The 21,981-nt window shown below is 40.7% G+C and overlaps 1 protein-coding gene across 1 annotated transcript in view; it reads left to right on the top strand.

Annotated features, from left to right (window-relative positions):
- LOC126456873 (dynein axonemal heavy chain 7-like) overlaps positions 1 to 21,981 on the top strand; it is a 783,013-nt gene that overhangs the window by 616,260 nt on the left and 144,772 nt on the right. The window contains 3 exon segments of the mRNA XM_050092694.1: positions 1,526 to 1,678; positions 20,603 to 20,754; positions 20,866 to 21,085. Of these exon segments, the coding sequence (XP_049948651.1) occupies positions 1,526 to 1,678; positions 20,603 to 20,754; positions 20,866 to 21,085 (525 nt within the window).

The raw sequence follows: 21,981 nt of genomic DNA, 5'->3' as shown, positions 1-21,981 counted from the left end.
ATACAGATAGGCAAATCACCCTAGTACACATAGGCACATACACACAAAGATGAGGGAGATATTTACTGAAGTTCTTAAATGTCATGGTACTGTAATTGTATAGTGTAGAATGGATATGTTTACTCATGCTGAGTTAAGTGAATAATTATTGAATTATTATTGAATACCCAGGAAGTGAATGTTAGTGCTCTTTATCAAAGTCTTGAACACCAATGTTTCATTTTCATCTGCCACAGAATAATTCTTACTTTCTAAAGAACAATTTTCTGTGTATAAGGCTCAAAATGGCACACACACACACACACACACACACACACACACACACACACACACACACACAATGGGAACTCTAGGTGGCAATATCAACACTGTGGGAAAAATTAGATTGCTACTTACCATGAAGATAACAGCAGACAGGCACAGCTAAAATACACTTACTCATAAGCTTCCAGCCACAGCCTTCTGTGGAAAAAGAGAAACCACACCTTATGCACATATGACTTCCAACTCTGGCGGCTTGAGCCACAATGCTTTCTGGCCTGAGCTGCCAGAGTTTGCAGTCGTATGTGCATGATATGTGCTTGCTTGTGTGAATTAATAGTGTATGTTTCTCTTTTTCTGACAAAGGCTGTGGCCAAAAACTTATGTGTAAGCCTCTTTTAACTGTGCATGTCTGCAACTTAGCATATTATCTTTTTGGTAAGTAGCAATCTATCTTTTCCTTCATTGTGTATATATATCAATTGTGTACAGTAGAGGACAACATGGTAGTTTCCATGGCCACATAGGATGCTTAGATGTAGATCTTAGTGATGTAAATGACTGCCTGCAAAATAACAGTGATGCACATGATGGAATGATTTCTGATGAAGAAATTATCGCCATTTGTTTGTATGCAAACAGTGACATCAATATTGACTGATCAGCTGGCAAAGACAAGCTCAGTCTGAAGACATTAACACATACAGAGGCAAAAACATAGCTGTACAAAATGTTTGGAATGATAGGTGGAAACAACTTCAATTGAACTAAAGCTGCTAAATACTTGTGTCACTGTGGCGCACATATGTGACATATAAATCTGGCTCAAAATAAACTTACTGATTATTTCAGTGTATATAACTCATTTGTCTGTCTCTTATCTCAATATCTGGTCGAAATTTATGTAAAAATTGGTAGAAATTTATGAGAACATAATGTATGATTTGCGTGTTTTGTTTGTCTTTGGTATTTAATCCATGTCACTGTAAAGTTTCTCTCATTTCTGGATTATTCTGATTTTTTAAAATCTGGATGATCTAAGGACCAAATTAATCTGGATAAACAAAGTTCCACTGTACTGACACAGGTACTTAATGTTGTGATATGTTTTCTGCGGAAATTTCTGTTCTGTTTTTGCCTCCATTGGCACTATGTGTTTGCATTGAATGATATTATTCTAATTCTGAACTCTTGGTGAATTTAAGCTCTGTTGTTGTAAGTATTGTGTATTTTTATGCATAGGCAAACACATTATTTTGAACAGGGATTTGGTGGAAGCCGGCTGGCCTCTTTATCCTTAGGGCAAGGACAAGGCCCGATTGCCTTGCAGTTAATAGAGGAAGCTTCAAAGAACGGTAGCTGGGTACTGCTACAAAACTGTCACCTTGCCAAAAGTTTCATGCCATCTTTGGAAAAGGTAATATTCTCCAAGTATTTCACTTTATTGAGTATTGTTAAAGTAATATACAGTAAGACTTTTGATTGCTATATGGCTGTGATTGGGAGTAGTGGTAGTTTCATAAAATAGGAAAATTTTTCACTATGTAGCATTCCTCCTCATATTTCAATACCATTAATACCTGAAATTTACTTCAAATAATTGTGTGGCTGAAGGCAATCATCTGCCAAACAGGAGAATCATTGAACAGAAGTTACGTGTGTGAACAATGAGTTGAACATTGCAAATTACTTCACATAGCTATCATTAAGTGCAGTTGCGGAATATGAATTCATACCTGGATACGATTATTGAGATGGGTAATGCTACCTGTTAGAATTTGTATTATTATTATTAATTTTTTTAATGAGATGGGAGAGTTTTTCACTAAAAATCATGTTCTTTAATTAATTTCGTATGCCAAGATAATCTATAATTCCCATCCATCATAATGCATATACTTTCATTTTTAATGTAACAGTATAATTAAAAGGGATATAAAGATACTGCTACTCACATATAGTGGAGCTACTCAGTCACAGAAAGGCACAAAAACAAAACAAAAAAAAGAAGGTCGGAAAGTTACCTTTACACACACTCACATAGACACACACACACACACACACACACACACACACACACACACACACACACACACACAAACGCAACCCAGACACACATGACCACAGTCTCTGGCAGCTGGAGCCAGACTGCAAGCAGCAGAGAATCATGGGAGAGGCAACTGGGTGGGGATAAGCAGGAGGCCAGGATGGGGGAGCATGAGTGATAGTAGATTAGGGGTGGGGGATGGTAAAGTGCTGCTGGGAGAGTGCAGGGCCGAGGTGAAAGTGGGGCAGCTAGGTGCAGTCATGAGGTAGACTGGAAGGCAGGGGAAAGGTGGGGGGGATAGCAGAAAAAGAAGAGAAAAAAGACTGATGTGTTGGTCGAATAGAGGGATGTGTAGTGCTGGAATGGGAACAGGGAAGGGGCCAGATGAGTAAGGACAATGGATAACAAAGGTTAAGGCCACAAGGGTTACAGGAACATAGAATATACTGCAAGGAGAGCTCCCAGCTGTGCAATTCAGAAAAGCTGGTGTTGGGAAGGATCCAGATTTTCATGACAGAATTGTGTTTATAGACAGTAGTGTTCCATTGAGTTCATTATGTTTACAGAAAATGTATTTCACAGCAACAAAACTATTTGACGTACTAACAGACAATACAACCCACCTACCCTACATATTTTCTACATCAATAACAGTTCCATATATATATATATATATATGTAATAGAGGGAAACATTCCACGTAGGAAATATATATCTAAAAACAAAGATGATTTGACTTACCAAATGAAAGTGCTAGCAGGTCGACAGATACACAAACAACCACAAACATACACACAAAATTCAAGCTTTTGCAACAAACTGTTGCCTCATCAGGAAAGAGGGAAGGAGAGGGAAAGACGAAAGGAAGTGGGTTTTAAGGGAGAGGGTAAGGAGTCATTCCAATCCCGGGAGCGGAAAGACTTACCTTAGGGGGAAAAAAGGACGGGTATACACTCGCACACACACACATATCCATCCACACATATACAGACACAAGCAGACATATTTAAAGACAAAGAGTTCGGGCAGAGATGTCAGTCGAGGCAGAAGTGCAGAGGCAAAGATGTTGTTGAATGACAGGTGAGGTATGAGTGGCGGCAACTTGAAATTAGCGGAGATTGAGGCCTGGTGGATAACGGGAAGAGAGGATATATTGAAGAGCAAGTTCCCATCTCCGGAGTTCGGATAGGTTGGTGTTAGTGGGAAGTATCCAGATCACCGGGACGGTGTAACACTGTGCCAAGATGTGCTGGCCATGCACCAATGCATGTTTAGCCACAGGGTGATCCTCATTACCAACAAACACTGTCTGCCTGTGTCCATTCATGCGAATGGACAGTTTGTTGCTGGTCATTCCCACATAGAATGCGTCACAGTGTAGGCAGGTCAGTTGGTAGATCACGTGGGTGCTTTCACACGTGGCTCTGCCTTTGATCGTGTACACCACTTACCTTAGGGGGAAAAAAGGACGGGTATACACTCGCACACATACACATATCCATCCACACATATACAGACACAAGCAGACATATTTAAAGACAAAGAGACCATGGTACTTGATCGTCGGGAGTATGTGGCTGAGGGACTGCGTCAGCTTTCAGACAACACCACATACAAAGTTTGCCAAGGTAATCCCATTCCTGATGTCCAGGCGGAGCTTCAAGGAATCCTCAGAAACTTAGGCCCCCTACAAAACCTTTCACCTGACTCCATCAACCTCCTGACCCCACCGACACCCTGCACCCCTACCTTCTACCTTCTTCCTAAAATTCACAAACCCAATCATCCCGGCCGCCCCATTGTAGCTGGTTAGCAAGCCCCCACAGAACGTATCTCTGCCTACGTAGATCAACACCTTCAACCCATTATGTGCAGTCTCCCATCCTTCATCAAAGACACCAACCACTTTCTCGAACGCCTGGAATCCTTACCCAATCCGTTACCCCCAGAAACCATCCTTGTAACCATTGATGCCACTTCCTTGTACACAAATATCCTGCACGTCCAGGGCCTCGCTGCGATGGAGCACTTCCTTTCACGCCGATCACCTGCCACCCTACCTAAAATCTCTTTCCTCATTACCTTAGCCAGCTTCATCCTGACCCACAACTTCTTCACTTTTGAAGGCCAGACATACCAACAATTAAGGGGAACAGCCATGGGTACCAGGATGGCCCCTTTGTACGCCAACCTATTCATGGGTCGCTTAGAGGAAGCCTTCTTGGTTACCCAGGCCTGCCAACCCAAAGTTTGGTACAGATTTATTGATGACATCTTCATGATCTGGACTCACAGTGAAGAAGAACTCCAGAATTTCCTCTCCAACCTCAACTCCTTTGGTTCCATCAGATTCACCTAGTCGTACTCCAAATCCCATGCCACTTTCCTTGATGTTGACCTCCACCTGTCCAGTGGCCAGCTTCACATGTCCGTCCACATCAAACCCACCAACAAGCAACAGTACCTCCATTACAACAGCTGCCACCCATTCCACATCGAACGGTCCCTTCCCTACAGCCTAGGTCTTCGTGGCAAACGAATCTGCTCCAGTCTGGAATCCCTGAAGCATTACACCAACAACCTGACAACAGCTTTCGCATCCCGCAGCTACCCTCCCGACCTGGTACAGAAGCAAATAACCAGAGCCACTTCCTCATCCTCTCAAACCCAGAACCTCCCACAGAAGAACCACAAAAGTGCCCCACTTGTGACAGGATACTTTCCGGGACTGGATCAGATTCTGAATGTGGCTCTCCAGCAGGGATACGACTTCCTCAAATCCTGCCCTGAAATGAGATCCATCCTTCATGAAATCCTCCCCACTCCACCAAGAGTGTCTTTCCGCCGTCCACCTAACCTTCGTAACCTCTTAGTTCATCCCTATGAAATCCCCAAACCACCTTCCCTACCCTCTGGCTCCTACCCTTGTAACCGCCCCCGGTGTAAAACCTGTCCCATGCACCCTCCCACCACCACCTACTCCAGTCCTGTAACCCGGAAGGTGTACACGATCAAAGGCAGAACCACGTGTGAAAGCACCCACGTGATCTACCAACTGACCTGCCTACACTGTGACGCATTCTATGTGGGAATGACCAGCAACAAACTGTCCATTCGCATGAGTGAACACAGGCAGACAGTGTCTGTTGGTAATGAGGATCACCCTGTGGCTAAACATGCATTGGTGCACGACCAGCACATCTTGGCACAGTGTTACACCGTCCGGGTGATCTGGATACTTCCCACTAACACCAACCTATCCGAACTCCGGAGATGGGAACTTGCTCTTCAATATATCCTCTCTTCCCGTTATCCACCAGGCCTCAATCTCCGCTAATTTCAAGTTGCCGCCACTCATACCTCACCTGTCATTCAACAACATCTTTGCCTCTGCACTTCTGCCTCGACTGACATCTCTGCCCGAACTCTTTGTCTTTAAATATGTCTGCTTGTGTCTGTATATGTGTGGATGGATATGTGTGTGTGTGCGAGTGTATACCCGTCCTTTTTTCCCCCTAAGGTAAGTCTTTCCGCTCCCGGGATTGGAATGACTCCTTACCCTCTCCCTTAAAACCCACTTCCTTTCGTCTTTCCCTCTCCTTCCCTCTTTCCTGATGAGGCAACAGTTTGTTGCAAAAGCTTGAATTTTGTGTGTATGTTTGTGGTTGTTTGTGTATCTGTCGACCTGCCGGCACTTTCATTTGGTAAGTCAAATCATCTTTGTTTTTATATATATATATCACCAAGTAGCAGCAGAACACACACATAAAAGATGGTTGTAACTGGCAAGCTTCAGGAACCAGTGGCTCCTTCTTCATGCAGAAGGGTTGAAGGGAAAGGAAGAGAGGTGAAGGAAAAGGACTGCAGGGGCTTATGAAAAGAGGTAAATTTTGGTAAAATTACCTAGAACCGCAGGTCAGGGGACAGTTACTGTATTGGATGAGAAGCAAAGGCTGATTGTTGGGGATTGCATCGGAAGAGCTTTGAAAAACCTGAGAGCTTAAAGGTGAAAGACAGGGTAATATGCAGACAGAGAGTACTGCATAACATCATGCATGAGTTAATAAGAGTGGAAAGCTAAATGCATTGTACATAACAGAGGTGGGAGGGGGGCAGTGAAAAATAGATGGGTAAGACAATGAGAGATGTAGAAAACTAAAACAGAGTGAAGCAAAGAGTAGTTACATTGAAGAAATGCTGAGACGGAAGAAAATAACATAAATTAAGGGCAGGTGGGTCGTGAGAACCAAGGACATGTTGTAGTGCTAGTTCCTGCCAGCAGAGTTCTGAGAAGCTGGTGTCTGGGGCAAGAATCCAGATGGCACATGTGGTGAAATAGGCACTGAGGTTACAACTGTCATGTTGTAGAGCATGCTCTGCAACAGGATGTTGCGAGTTGCCAGTTCATCTGTTCATGACCATTTTTCTTCTCTATCCTTCCCTAATCCCAGCTTGTGCTCTGTCACCGAGCGAGGTGGCGCAGTGGTTAGCACACTGGACTCGCATTCGGGAGGACGACGGTTCAATCCCGTCTCCGGCCATCCTGATTTAGGTTTTCCGTGATTTCCCTAAATCGCTTCAGGCAAATGCCGGGATGGTTCCTTTGACAGGGCACGGCCGATTTCCTTTGCCATCCTTCGCTCACCCGAGCTTGCGCTCCATCTCTAATGACCTCGTTGTCGACGGGACGTTAAACACTAATCTCCTCCTCCTGCTCTGTCTCTAATGACCTCATTGTCAACAGGACGTTAAACACTAATCTCCTCCTCCTCTTCCTCCTCCTCCTCCTCCTCCTCCCCTGCCTCCAACCCCTTGCCTCGTGGCTCATATCCCTACAGCAGACCTAGATGGAAGACCTACCCCACACATCCTCCCACCACCATTTACTCCAGCCTGGCGTGAGCACCACCTAGCCCATCAAAGGCAGGGCTATCGGTGAAAGCAGTCATTTGATCTACAAACTAAGCTGCAACCATTTTGGTGCTTTCCATGTGAACTTGAGAACCAACAAGCTGTCCATCCTCATGAATGCTTTCACCAGGAGACAGATGGACTGACAGCCCATTTGCTAGAAATGTTTCCCCTCACAATGTACTTCACTTCAATGACTACAGCTTTCCTTGCAATATATGCTATATTCCCATAACTCCCTGGCTTCAACCTTCACTAGTCCCTGTCCTTCACCCCCATTACCCACTTCCTTGGTCCCACTCCAATATCACACAACCTTCTATTGCACCTATGTTCTTCCATCCCCCAGACCAGCTGCACCTTCCAGTTGTACACTGTCCTCACTATGTCCCTGCATGCTTCCACAAGAAGCATTACACCATCCCACACCCCTTCCCTCCTCACCCTAGCCTCCTCCTTACCATCACAACCGTGGATTGCTTCTCCTTTCATGCGCACTGCTCGCAGTGGTCGTGTGTGTGTGTGTGTGTGTGTGTGTGTGTGTGTGTGTGTGTGTGTGCATGTGTGTGTGTTTCTTACTTTATAAGAAATACTATTGGCTGAAAGCACAAATGTATAGCAGTGTTTTTGTTGTTCTTGTTGTGACTCAGCATCTATATATGTTGAGTGGCAATCTATCCTTTTCATAATATTGTCATTATCCTATCCTTCATTTTACATTGTTTAATTTTACCTAGTCCTGCAATACCATGTAAATCAGGCCCATGTCTCCTTGCAACACCTACTCTGCATCTGTAAAACTCTCCTGCTTTGTAATCCCAAATCCTTGCATCCCATCTTTCACATTGAAATAGTTGGCTGCCAGGAACTAGAGCAGGCTGCACAAATCCACCTAAAAGAACTCTACAACCTATTCACCTCCTGCTCCCTTCTTGGACTACCACTATCCACCACCTCTACAACACCCTTGAAACCTCCCCCACATCCTCTCACAGCCAATAAACCCTACCTCACAGATATACTATATTTACCACACCCTCAGAAACTCCCTCCCACCATCATACATAATCCAGAACCTAAACAATCCCAAAACACAGCCATGAACCTTTCCTCCAAAAGTCTTTAGTCCCACAGAAGTATTAGTCTTTTCCAAAGGCCTCACCTTTTGCCCCACTCCCAAATTTGTTCATACTGAACCTGTTAAAGACCTTCTCTCCTTCTCCCAGGACTTACAATGGAAACACTTTTCTGCCACAAACACTATTTACCTGACTCAAACTAAAGTTAATGTTGAACACTACCTGACTTTGTCCAATCCTCCATAAAACTGTGATCCACCTCCACTGGCCCTAAATCACTCTCTGTTAACATTCCAGAATTTCTTAACCTCAAATGTTGCCTACCATCATTCCCCAAATCCCTCAACATAGAAGCTTACATCCACTGAAAGAACTGCAATCCACCACCTAAAAACTGATCCCCCCTTATAATCCCACCTACCAACAATGGCTCCACCACTGTGGTTTTGAACTGCAGGGATTACCTGAAAGAAGGACTCCACCAGCTGTCAGATTTATCCACTCACAAACTCTGCCACAGTGACGCCACTCCAGAAATCCCACAGGAACTCCAGTCTCTCCTCAAATCCTTAGCACGATCCCAGAACCTCTCCCTGGAGCCCATCTCTCTCCTCAACCCTACCACTCCTTCCACTCCTACCTTTTACATGCTTCCTTAAGCCCATAAATCCAACTACATGGGACGCCCCAATGTGACTGTTTACTGTCCCTCCACGAAGGGAATCTCTGATCTCGTGGACCAACCACTTTCTGCCTAGTACCTGTATGTAACCTTCCTTCCTATATAAAAGACACCAACCATTTCCTCCACGGACTCCTCGTAGTTTCCGTGCCTTTATCATACGGTGCACTGATCAACACTATTAATGCCACCTCCCTCCATACTAACATCTTCAATGACCACAGCCTTGCCACTGTTGAACACCATCTTTCTTGGTGCTCAACTGACTCCAATCCTATGATCTCCTTCCTGGTCACCATGATTAACTATATCCTCATCTGCAGGTACTTTTCCTTTGAAGGCATCACCTACAAACAAATCCATGGTATAGCAAAATCACCTGCATGGCCCTCTCCTATGCCAACTTTAATTTATCATAGGCTTTTCCTGTCTGGTTTGAGTGTATCAGACAACAGACAAATACTAATAGATAATGATAATAATATGTGGTCAGATTATAAATTTCTGATGCTGCTTTACACAAACTTTGGGCACTTGACTATGGCCTTTTGTGTAAGGTCTGTTCATTGTAGGTTTGACCATAGACACTTACATTAATTCTGATGCTGTGTGTAACTATGAGTATGCCTAGTGATATTGCGTCTCAATAAAGTAGGAATAATGCCAGTGTGCCAAATAATTATCTGCAGTGATGGCAGATATGCATCCAATCTGGACCGCTGCAAGAACAAGAAAGGTGCCGTCTTCTCGGCAAGACAACGGACCTTCGTAATTATTCTAATGTTCCAATGGTTGCATACCACGATCAATACAACTGCTTATACTGATTAATATCTTAAGTCATTCTTTATTTATATTCTCAACTTACATCTATGTTTTTGCAATACATAAATGCCCATCCTGCAAATGTGCCTTTAAACAACTTATTAAGGGGTCATCTATAGGAGTCCTTCCTAACCACCCTTAATCCCAAACCCCTAACCTGGTTCAGATTCATTGATGACATCTTCATGATCTTGCCTGATGAGGACACTCTATCCACATTCTTCCAGAACCTTAACGTCTTCTCCCCCATTTGCTCCCTCTTCAGCTGAACAAGCCACCTTCTTTGATGTTGACCTCCACCTCAGAGATGGCTACATCACTCATATCAGACCTACCAACCACCAGTAATACCTCTACTTCAACAGCTGCCTCACATTCTGTACAAAGAACTCACTTGCATAGAGCCTAGCCTCCCATTGGCTTCACATTTAAAGTCATGAACACTCCCTTCCCAAATAAACAAGGGTATCATTGAGGCCTTCAAATACCGAAATTATAGGTGGGAACTCACCCTGCAACATATCTTACATTTCTGTAATATCCCTGACCTGAAACTTCACTAGTACCTATACTTCACCCCCCCTCCCCGGCCCTCAATCACCATCTGGGGCCTCACTCCAGCACTACACAGCTTTCTGTTCCACCAATGCACTGACCATATTTTTTCCCTACCTCTGTTTCTCTCCTTTTCTGCTCCCCTCTCCCACCATCACACTCAAACATCATGAATGCACCTAGCAATCCTACCCTCTCCCCATCATGTCCCTACTTGCTCCCACAAGCAGCAGTACACCCTATCCCAGCCCTATCCTGCTATACATCCCCTTCCCTACCTCAGCTTCTACCTTACCCCCACTGTCCACTGCTTCTCCCCTCAGGCTCAGTGCCCACAGTCCAGTGTCATTGGTCACAGACAATGGTCATGTGTGTATGAGTTGTGCTTGCATGAAAGTATGTGTGTCTCCTATTTTAGAAGAAGGGCTTGTGGCCGAAAGCTACAATGTGTAGCAGTCTTTTTTTGGGCCTGTCTGTGTACCAACATCTCCTCTATCTGGTGAGCAGCAGTCTATCGTTTTCATAATATTGTTGTCATACCATTCCAGGTTTTCCATTGTTTGATACTACAATACATCCTACACTTCATCAGTGGCTCATCAAATCAGGAAGAGAATCCCTACATATCATCATCACAGCATATGTAATCCTACCCATAATATCTATCGTACTACTCATAGTCAATTCTCATATATCGACATAAATACATAACCTAATGTCCCTAAATTATAAAATATTCTGAACATAGTGTATCAGTTCTCAAATGATAATCATGCAGCACATGTTCAGTAGATTCAAAACTGACAAAACTTTAACTTCAGTATGTTTCAAACATTATACCAGTTCACACCTAATATTACTCATATAAGACTTAGTTCTCACCTGTTACAGCATTTGTGTGTTATGAAAAATAATCTCCTCACTCTAATCATTGCTCCAAGTAAAATGTACTTCAGATAATGGACTAATGAGTCGGAATTATTATTTTATTGTCTCATTATGTAAATTGATGAAAGGAGAAAATACAGAAATGCAGTAAGTGAAGCAGGCAAAAAGGAATACAAGCGTCTCAAAAATGAGATTGACAGGAAGTGCAAAATGGCTAAGCAGGGATGGCTAAAGGACAAATGTAAGGACGTAGAGGCTTATCTCATTAGGGGTAAGATAGATACTGCCTACAGGAAAATTAAAGAGACCTCTGGAGAAAAGAGAACCACTTGCATGAATATCAAGAGCTCAGATGGAAACCCAGTTCTAAGCAAAGAAGGGAAAGCAGAAAGGTGGAAGGAGTATATAGAGTGTGTATAAAGGGGCGATGTTCTTGAGGACAATATTATGGAAATGGAAGAGGATGTAGATGAAGATGAAATGGGATATATGGTACTGCATGAAGAGTTTGACAGAGCACTGCAAGACCTAAGTCGAAACAAGGCCCCGGGAGTAGACAACATTCCATTAGAACTACTGACAGCCTTGGGAGAGCCAGTCCTGACAAAACTCTACCATCTGGTGAGCAAGATGTATGAGACAGGAGAAATTCCCTCAGACTTCAAGAAGAATATAATAATTCCAATCCCAAAGAAAGCAGGTGTTGACGGTGTGAAAATTACCGAACTATCAGTTTAATAAGTCACAGCTCCAAAATACTAACGCGAATTTTTTACAGACGAATGGAAAAACTGGTAGAAACTGACCTCGGGGAAAATCAGTTTGGATTCCGTAGAAATGTTGGAACACGTGAGGCAATATTGACCCTACGACTTATCTTAGAAGAAAGATTAAGGAAAGGCAAACCTACATTTCTAGCAATTGTAAACTTAGAGAAAGCTTTTGACAATGTTGACTGGAATACTCTCTTTCAAATTCTGAAGGTGGCATGGGTAAAATACAGGGAGTGAAAGGCTATTTACAATTTGTACAGAAAGCAGATGGCAGTTATAAGAGTCGAGGGACATGAAAGGGAAGCAGTGGTTGGGAAGGGAGTGAGACAGGGTTGTAACCTCTCCCCAATGCTATTCAATCTGCATATTAAGCAAGCAGTAAAGGAAACAAAAGAAAAGTTTGGAGTAGGCATTAAAATGCATGGAGAAGAAATAAAAACTTTGAGGTTCACAGATAACATTGTAATTCTGTCAGAGACAGCAAAGGATTTGGAAGAGCAGTTGAACGGAATGGACAGTGTCTTGAAAGTAGGATATAAGATGAACATCAACAAACGCAAAACGAGGGTAATGGAATGTAGTCAATTACATCGGGTGTTGCTGAGGGAATTAGAATAGGAAATGAGACACTTAAAGTAGTAAAGGAGTTTTGTTATTTGGGGAGCAAAATAACTGATTATGGTCAAAGTAGGGAGGATATAAGATGTAGACTGGCAATGGCAAGGAAAGAGTTTCTGAAGAAGAGAAATTTGTTGACATCGAGTATTGATTTAAGTGTCAGGAAGTCGTTTCTGAAAGTATTTGTATGGAGCGTAGCCATGTATGGAAGTGAAACATGGATGATAAATGGTTTAGACAAGAAGAAAATAGAAGCTTATGAAATTTGGTGCTGCATAAGAATGCTGAAGATTAGATGGGTAGATCACATAACTAATGAGGAGGTATTGAATAGAATTGGGGAGAAGAGGAGTTTGTAGCACAACTTGACTAGAAGAAGGGATCGGTTGGTAGGACATGTTCTGAGGTATCAAGGGATCACCAATTTAGTGCTGGAGGGCAGCGTGGAGGGTAAAAATCGTAGAGGGTGACCAAGAGATGAATACACTAAGCAGATTCAGAAGGATGTAGGTTGCAGTAGGTACTGGGAGATGAAGGAGCTTGCACAGGCTAGAGTAGCATGGAGAGTTACATCAGACCAGTCTCAGGACTGAAGACCACAACAACAACAACATATGTAAATACACAAATCATTGATTGAAAGCATAGGAGACTTTATCAGTATAAAAATGTAATTCTGATGTATACAGTGTGGAAAAAACCTCGTTATGAATTTATTTCATTATTGTGCAAACATAATTTAAAATTTCCAAGAGTCAATAATATTTTTACAGTGTGGTGGAGTGTAATATTACCATTGGTAAACCTAGTTTCACACTATTTAAGTTTAGCAAGCTTGGTAAATGGATCATCTTTGCCACTTTTGTGATCCATTTACCACACAAAATTTAAACTTAAGTGTTTATATAATTATTTCACCATCTTTCTAATGTCTATGGTATATGGAACAGCAGACAAATTCCCAACATCACATGCAACTGCTCTTACACAGCTTGTCACAGCTTTTTATTATTGAGTGGATTACAACATCCCACAGTGTCAAATTTGCAATCACAATAAAAAAAATTTAACAGCCAAAGGAGAATGATTTCATTTAAAAATTTCACTAAGGCTGTGGGCCCAGTTATCCTCACACTTAGTCAATAATGCCTTTAAGATAACAGAGACACCATTATCAACACCTCACAGAGTTTGAACACGGTTCTGTAATAGGGCTATGAGAAGCTGGATGTACCTTCAATCATATTATAGAAAAACTTGGCGGGAATGTAGCCACTATACATTAATGCTGGCAGTAGTGGTCATGAGAATATATGACCACAAGAAGACCAGACTCCAGGTAGCCACATGGCACTACCAATAGGGAAATGTTACAAATTGGTTACTTCAAGGACACCTCTGAGCCAGACACCCTGTAGCATGGATTCCACTGACCCGAAACCAATACCATTTGTGACTTTACTGGTGTCATGAGAGAGCTCATTGGAGGGCATGCATGGAGGTCTATTGTGTTTTTAATGAAAACTGCTTCTGCTTTGTTGCCAGTGATGGCCATGTGTTGGTTAGGAGAAGGCCAATTGCAAGCTTGCTAGACACACTTGAGCTACATCTGGAGTTATGATCTGTACTGATTTCATATGACAGCAGGAGCACTCTCATGGTTATCCCATGCACCGTGACTGGAGATTTGTACATCAGTCTGCTGATTCAACCTGTTGTGCTGCCCTTCGTGAACAGCATTCCAGTACGTGTTTTCCCACAGGATAACATTCACCCAAATGCTGCTGTTGTAACCTAATATGTTCTACAGAGTGCCAATATGTTGCCCTGGCATGCTCGATCGCCAGATCTGTCTCCAGTCAAGCACATATTGCCATCCACAAACAGCATTAACCATCCCTGTATTGACCAACCAGATGTAACAGGCATGGAACTCCAGCCCACAAACTGCTATCTGGCACCCGTACAACACAATGCATGCAAATTCACATGATTTCATTCAACATTCTGGCATTTACACTTGTCATTACTGTACAAGCATTTCAAATTTTCAGTGGCATATCTCGTGTTTACATTAACCTGTGATCTTGCAATGTTGATCACTTAAATGTTTTACCTAACCCAATGTATTCTTATATTTCATTACTCTAGATTAATTATTTTTTGATATTTCCATTTTTTGAATCAGTGTACTTACATATTACTTGCGCAAACAAAGTTGACACTCGGCGTGGTGGCTGATGGGAGTGACTGTAAATGGGAAATGCCGATGTCAACTTTGTTTGTGCATGTAATATGTGTTTGTGTATGTTCCACATCTGCTCTTAATCTGCAGGATCAATTTCAACCAAACTTAGTATACATATCACTTGCTGTCTGGAAATAATCGCTGATGGGGTAAGAACCACTGGAGAGAGGAGAAAGCAGGAGATAGACTAATAGAAGATTGGAATAAATACCTACCTAGCCAATGAAGTACATAAAATAAAAATGACATTGGGCCTAACATGGAATCATTCGGGACTCCCTGTGAATAAATTTTCCATTCTGAGAAATAGTTTCTTGTACCTGACATTAGAAGCATTATTCATTTACAATCTATTAAATATGTGATTTGAAACATTTCATAGCATTACCATTTATTCCAGATCTTTCTAATTATGTAACAGTAGAGAGTGGTTTACACAGTCAAAAGCCTCTGTAAGGTCACAGAAAATTCCTGTGACTCTTTAGGGTTTGTCCAGAGATAGGTAGATGTTCTCAACAAATTTGTTGATGGAACAATTGTACTTTTCCTTTTCGAGAAGCTGAACTGATTTAATGTAATTATATTAGATTTTGTTTTGAAATTTTTTATCAGGACTGGAACAACTATCCGAATACTTTGGAGCGTATTCCAAAGGGCCTTATTATTTCTCAGTTTCCTACATCTTCCTGTGAGCCGTTCTTGAACAGCTTTACTGCTGCATACTTTAGAGAAGCTGAGAAGCATCCTTCTTCAAATGACTTGTTTATTATTTCAGATTTGCATTACACAAACCTGTAACACTATTAGATTCCCATGGTGACATCTTTGCATTTGTCATTCTCTTAAGTAAATAAACATTTTCATTGTAACTTGTAGTTGATATAAAATTTTGCTTTATACAATATTTTAATCTGCAAGTCCTACAGTGTTTCCTTTCAAAAAATATTTTATGTAGATATTGGCTATCGCCTTACTTCTGCTCTTGTAAATGCTTTTCATTTTCATTTTTCTATATTTTTAAGTCATTTCAGTGCTTTCAGTTGTATTTTGTTAACATTTGCCTAAAAATTGTGCCAAAAACTGGTAGAATTTGCAATTTTGTACATGACATGAGCACAATTTGTTGACAAACATCTACTATTGCCAACCCACCTACACCGACAACTGTATTTTGTGCATTTTTCAACAAAAATTGGTTTTATGTATGGAGGTGTTTTTAATGGTATTTGTCTGATATAATTCTACATTAACAATATTATTTTTTACAGTGCTGAACCATTCATCTGATTTTTTTCTGCTCTGATTCTAATGTAAGTTCTGTTTTCATTCTACAACCTCATTACAAAGGTTTGAAATCTTGTTTCTCAAATTTTTTACTTCACTGGTCATAATAGATGTATGACTGTCTTAGTTCACTTTTTGATGCCTTAATTTTATTGCCCAATGATTGTTCCAGTCCATTCCATGACTGTTCTTAACTGTGATTTAGACCATGTGTCATTGCCTCAGTTTTACCCCTAAGGTATTTATTCTGATTTTTTATTTCCACTTATTCTTTAAGATTCTGAATTGTTCCTTCAGAAGTTTCATTATGTGTTCACCTAACTTTTGTAAATTGTTGTTGTTGTTGTTGTGGTCTTCAGTCCTGAGACTGGTTTGATGCAGCTCTCCATGCTACTCTATCCTGTGCAAGCTTCTTCATCTCCCAGTACCTGCTGCAACCTACATCCTTCTGAATCTGCTTAGTGTATTCATCTCTTGGTCACCCTCTATGATTTTTATCCTCCACACTGCCCTCCAGTACTAAATTGGTGATCCCTTGATGCCTCAGAACATGTCCTACTAACTGATCCCTTCTTCTAGTCAAGTTGTGCCACAAACTCCTCTTCTCCCCAATTCTATTCAATACCTCCTCGTTAGTTATGTGATCTACCCATCGATCTTCAGCATTCCTCTGTAGCACCACATTTCGAAAGCTTCTATTCCCTTCTTGTCTAAACTATTTATCGTCCATGTTTCACTTGCATACATGGCTACACTCCATACAAATACTTTCAGAAACGACTTCCTGACACTTAAATCAATACTCAATGTTAACAAATTTCTTCTCTTCAGAAATGCTTCCCCTGCCATTGCCAGTCTACATTTTATATCCTCTCTACTTTGACCATCATCAGTTATTTTGCTCCCCAAATAGCAAAACTCATTTACGACTTTAAGCATCTCATTTCCTAATCTAATTCCCACAGCACCACCCGATTTAATTTGACTGCATTGCATTATCCTCATTTTGCTTTGTTGATCTTTGTCTTATATCCTCCTTTAAAGACACTGTCCATTCCATTCAACTGCTCTTCCAAGTCCTTTGCTGTCTCTGACAGAATTACAACGTCATCGGCGAACCTCAAAGTTTTTATTTCTTCTCCATGCATTTTAATGCCTACTCCGATCTTTTCTTTTGTTTCCTTTACTGCTTGCTCAATATGCTGATTGAATAGCATCGGGGAGAGGCTACAACCCTGTCTCACTCATTTCCCAACCACTGCTTCCCTTTCATGTCCCTCGACTCTTATAACTGCCATCTGCTTGCTGTACAAATTGTAAATAGCCTTTCGTTCCCTTTATTTTACCCCTGCCACCTTCAGAATTTGAAAGAGAGTATTCCAGTCAACATTGTCACAAGCTTTCTCTAAGTCTACAAACGCTAGAATAGTAGTTTTGCCTTTCCTTAATCTTTCTTCTAAGGTAAGTCGTAGGGTCAATATTGCCTCACGTGTTCCAACATTTCTACAGAATCCAAACTGATATTCCCCGAGATCAGCTTCTACCAGTTTTTCCATTCGTCTGTAAAGAATTCGCGTTAGTATTTTGCAGCTGTGACTTATTAAACTGATAGTTCAGTAATTTTCACATCTGTCAACACCTGCTTTCTTTGGGATTGGAATTATTATATTCTTCTTGAAGTCTGAGGGAATTTCTCCTGTCTCATACATCTTGCTCCCCAGATAATAGAGTTTTGTCAGGACTGGCTCTCCCAAAGCTGTCAGTAGTTCTAATGGAATGTTGTGTACTCCCGGGGCCTTGTTTCGACTTAGGTCTTTCAGTGCTCTGTCAAACTCCTCATGCAGTATCATATACCCCATTTCATCTTCATCTACATCCTCTTCCATTTCCATAATATTGTCCTCAAGAACATCGCCCCTTTATACACCATCTATATACTCGTTCTACTTTTCTGCTTTCCCTTCTTTGCTTAGAACTGGGTTTCCATCTGAGCTCTTGATATTCATGCAAGTGGTTCTCTTTTCTCCAAAGGTCTCTTTAATTTTCCTGTAGGCAGTAACTATCTTACCCCTCGTGAGATAAGCCTCTACATCCTTACATTTGTCCTCTAGCCATGGCTGGTGAGCCATTTTGCACTTACATTTTTGTAATAATAACATAAAAAGTGTTTAGCCTCCTCTTTCTGTTTTTCCATGTTGAACGATGTTGTCTAACACAAGAAAGACAAGTTTAAAGTACTTATCTTTTTTTATGTTTCCCATTAGTGATGTTTGATATAATTAATTTCCCTTCCATATATCACATTCCTTGTCCATCCATCCATTTCACTTCTGGTTAATACTGCTATCCATATTTATAATTTTGAATTTTGCATGAAATTTTGTTTTTGTGCTACAAAGGTATTTGAAGCTCAAGATTTGATTGACCATGCTGTCTTGAAGTTTTCAGCGTATCCCAGCTCATCTCCACCAAATTAAAATGTAACTAGCTTTCCTGGCTACAATTCAGCTGGAGAGTTCCCGGCTTCTTTGATGTTGGGATCATGAGATACTATTTTAAAATCTTCTATAATACCCTAGTTTCATATATTTATGTGATTTTAAATAACCATGTGTTCCATCAACCAATCCCTTACCATTTATTTAATGACACCATCATATCCTGGTGCTTTCTGAGTTTTAATTTCTTTTGCAGCCTTAAGATAGTCATCCTTTCTTATGGAAGGTACTCATCCAGAATGAAATTTTTACCCTGCAGCGGAGTGTGTGCTTATATGAAACGTCCTGGCAGATTAAAACTGTGTACCGACATTTGCCTTTTGTGGGCAAGTGCTCTGCTGACTGACCTGTCCTAGCACAACTCATACCTTGCCCTCACAGCTTTACTGCTGGCAGAATTAAAGCTGTGAGGATAGCCTGTTTAGGTAGCTCAGATAGTAGAGCACTTGTCCGCAAAAGGCGTAGGTCCCGATTTCGAGTCTCAGTCAAGCACACAGTTTCAAGGTATTTAAGTGCTTGCTATGGTTCTTTCATTTTCAAGATCCTTTAGTTGGGATGGCTCTTTGTATAGGTCCCCCCCTCCCCCTCTCCCCCCCTACATCTTTCAAATATCAGTTTCCCGTTTTTTGTTTAATAACCTGTTATTCCATCCATTACTTCTTTCAAATTGCTTCTTAATCAATTTTTATGCTTTTTTATGTGTCCTTTCTCCATTCTACATCCAGTTCCTTGCACTGTCTCATTGTGTACTCTTCTTTGCCTGCCTTGCTTCTCACTTGAGGATTTTGCGGTCTCTTATAATTTGTAATTCATTCTCCACTCTTTGACTTTCTGAATTTCTTTCTTTCCTCCTGAAGTTCAAGCATATGATTTATAATCAATAGTTCTTTTACTTGTTTTGTGGATTTTTTTCATTTCTTATGTTGTGATGTCTAAAAATTTTTGTTATATTTCCTTGGCTCTGTCTTGTTTCAGTTTCCTAGCACTATATCCAGATTCTTTTGAAAGTTCTTCCTCTTCCTTCTTAGTCTTATGCTTGGATTAAACATTTCTGGGTTGTGGTCACTTATTACATCGGTGCCTGGATAACTCTTCCATTACTGAACTAATTTACATATTTTACTCTTATCGTAATATTTCCTGTTTGAGTCCTGGTGTAACTTCTTCTTTTGGGCTATTTGAACAAAGCGTGTTTAATTACTAGTCCTTTCAGTTAACAGAAGTCTGTTAGTTGTTGCCCTCTGTCATTTTTCACAACAAGATCATATTGACCCTCTGTATTGTGATCTTTCCGTTCACATATAGAAGCATACTCATGTCCAAAATAATAAGATTCTCACTGTCCTTAGACATTTTCATCACTTTCTCTATCTGGTTGTATATTTGGTCCTCTCCTCCTCCTGTATGACTAGTTTCTTGTGTGAAAGAGGTTGTCACTGTTATTAGCAGATATTATTTGATTTCTTTATGGGGCATATTTCTTTAACACATTCTTCACTTCTGAATTTGACGTTAAACATAATATACAAGGTAGTCACTCAGATACTGAAACTGACGTGTTTTCTTACCTTTTTAGCTTAGTTGGTCAACTAGTTTTTGTGTGTGCAGCCAGATCACAATCATTTCTTGTACCAGCATTTTTCTTTTTGTGGAATGTAACATACCTCTGAAACACCTTTATGTAATTAAAAAGCTAAAGAAAGATGATAATAGTCTGTGTATTAGATCACAAAATTATTAATAATGATTGTGGGACCTAATTAAGCATGGAAGGGTCACCTTGATTTATAGTTTCAATTTAAGTATTCATCCATGTTGGTTATAAAGCAAGTTTCTTTCCAGATTTACTTTATAAATATTAACCGTTGAGTTTTAAATTTTGTATAAATTTATTGAATTTAATTTTATTTTATGACACAAATGTTAAAAACAGGTTTGTGAAAGCTTTACACCTGAAACAACACACCCGGATTTTCGAATGTGGTTAACATCTTATCCTGCGGATCACTTTCCAGTCACAGTGCTGCAGAATGGTGTCAAAATGACAAACGAGCCTCCAAAGGGTTTGAGAGCCAATATATTAAGGTATTTTTTACAAATGTGTAATTTATTTTTAAATAAGTCCAGTGATGCAAAGATATATTAACAAATAACTTGTTTTAACTAAATTTTAAAATATGTAATAAAAATCTTCAGGTCATACTTGAGTGATCCAATATCTGATCCAGACTTCTTCGAAAGCTGCAATCAGCCATTGAATTTTAAGCGACTCCTTTTTGGATTATGCTTCTTCCATGCACTGACACAAGAAAGGAGAAAATTTGGTCCTCTTGGATGGAATATACCATATGAATTTAATGAGACTGATCTTCGTATCAGTGTGAGACAACTGCACATTTTCTTAAATCAATATGAGGTAAAGTATACAGGAGTTTACTGTTACTTTTATTGCTATTACAGTTGTACCTTAAAAGTTACCCAGAACCCTGTGTCAGGGGAGACTTATAAGATGGGATGAGAAGGAAAGACTGATTGTTGGGGACTTTACTGGATGACATTTGGAAACCGACTAGCATAAAGGGGGACGATAGGGTAATACGCAAGATACAGATAACTGACAAAACATTGTGCATGAGTTAATAAGAGCTGAAAGCTGAGTGCATTGTATGTGGTAGAGGGAAGAGGGCCGATAGACAGGCCAGAAAATGAAAGATATAGAAAACTAAAAGGGAGTGAAGAAAGGTACGGTCACTGAGAAGAAATGCTTAGATCAAAAAAATTAATGCAAATTAAGGCCAAGCGAGAGGCAGGAAACAAGTACATGATGTAACATCAGTTCTTAAACTCATACCCAGAAATGAGATCCATTCAGCCCTACTTTTTGCCCACCACACCTACAATAACTTTTCTTGCCCTCCAAAGTGCCACAATATCCCTGTCTTCTACACCTATTTCCATACTGTTACAGGAAGAACAAACACGATTTGTGGAACGTAGTACATTATAAAACAACACGTCAGATACACATTGTACATAGCACTGAATACATTGACTGGGGAACAGTAACACAGGGTAAAGAATAGGCTGAGCACTCATTTGTGGTCATTTAAGTAATGCTGTTTCTTTGGCAGCTCACCAGGAGATTGACCCAGATGGTCTCTGTAAGTGGGCCTGTGAACTGTACGGGCACGCGCTCTCTGAAATCACACACATCATGAGTGAAGGTACATTGCTCCTTCTAGAGGGTGTGAAAACCACATACATATATACAAAAAAACACTAACCACAGAAAAATGTATAGTAGAGAAAAGA

This window comes from Schistocerca serialis, chromosome 2, assembly GCF_023864345.2.
Source record: "Schistocerca serialis cubense isolate TAMUIC-IGC-003099 chromosome 2, iqSchSeri2.2, whole genome shotgun sequence".
Classification (NCBI taxonomy): Eukaryota; Metazoa; Arthropoda; class Insecta; order Orthoptera; family Acrididae; genus Schistocerca; species Schistocerca serialis.
The sequence above is the reverse complement of the archived record's forward strand: the minus strand, read 5'-3'. Positions and strand labels throughout refer to the sequence as shown.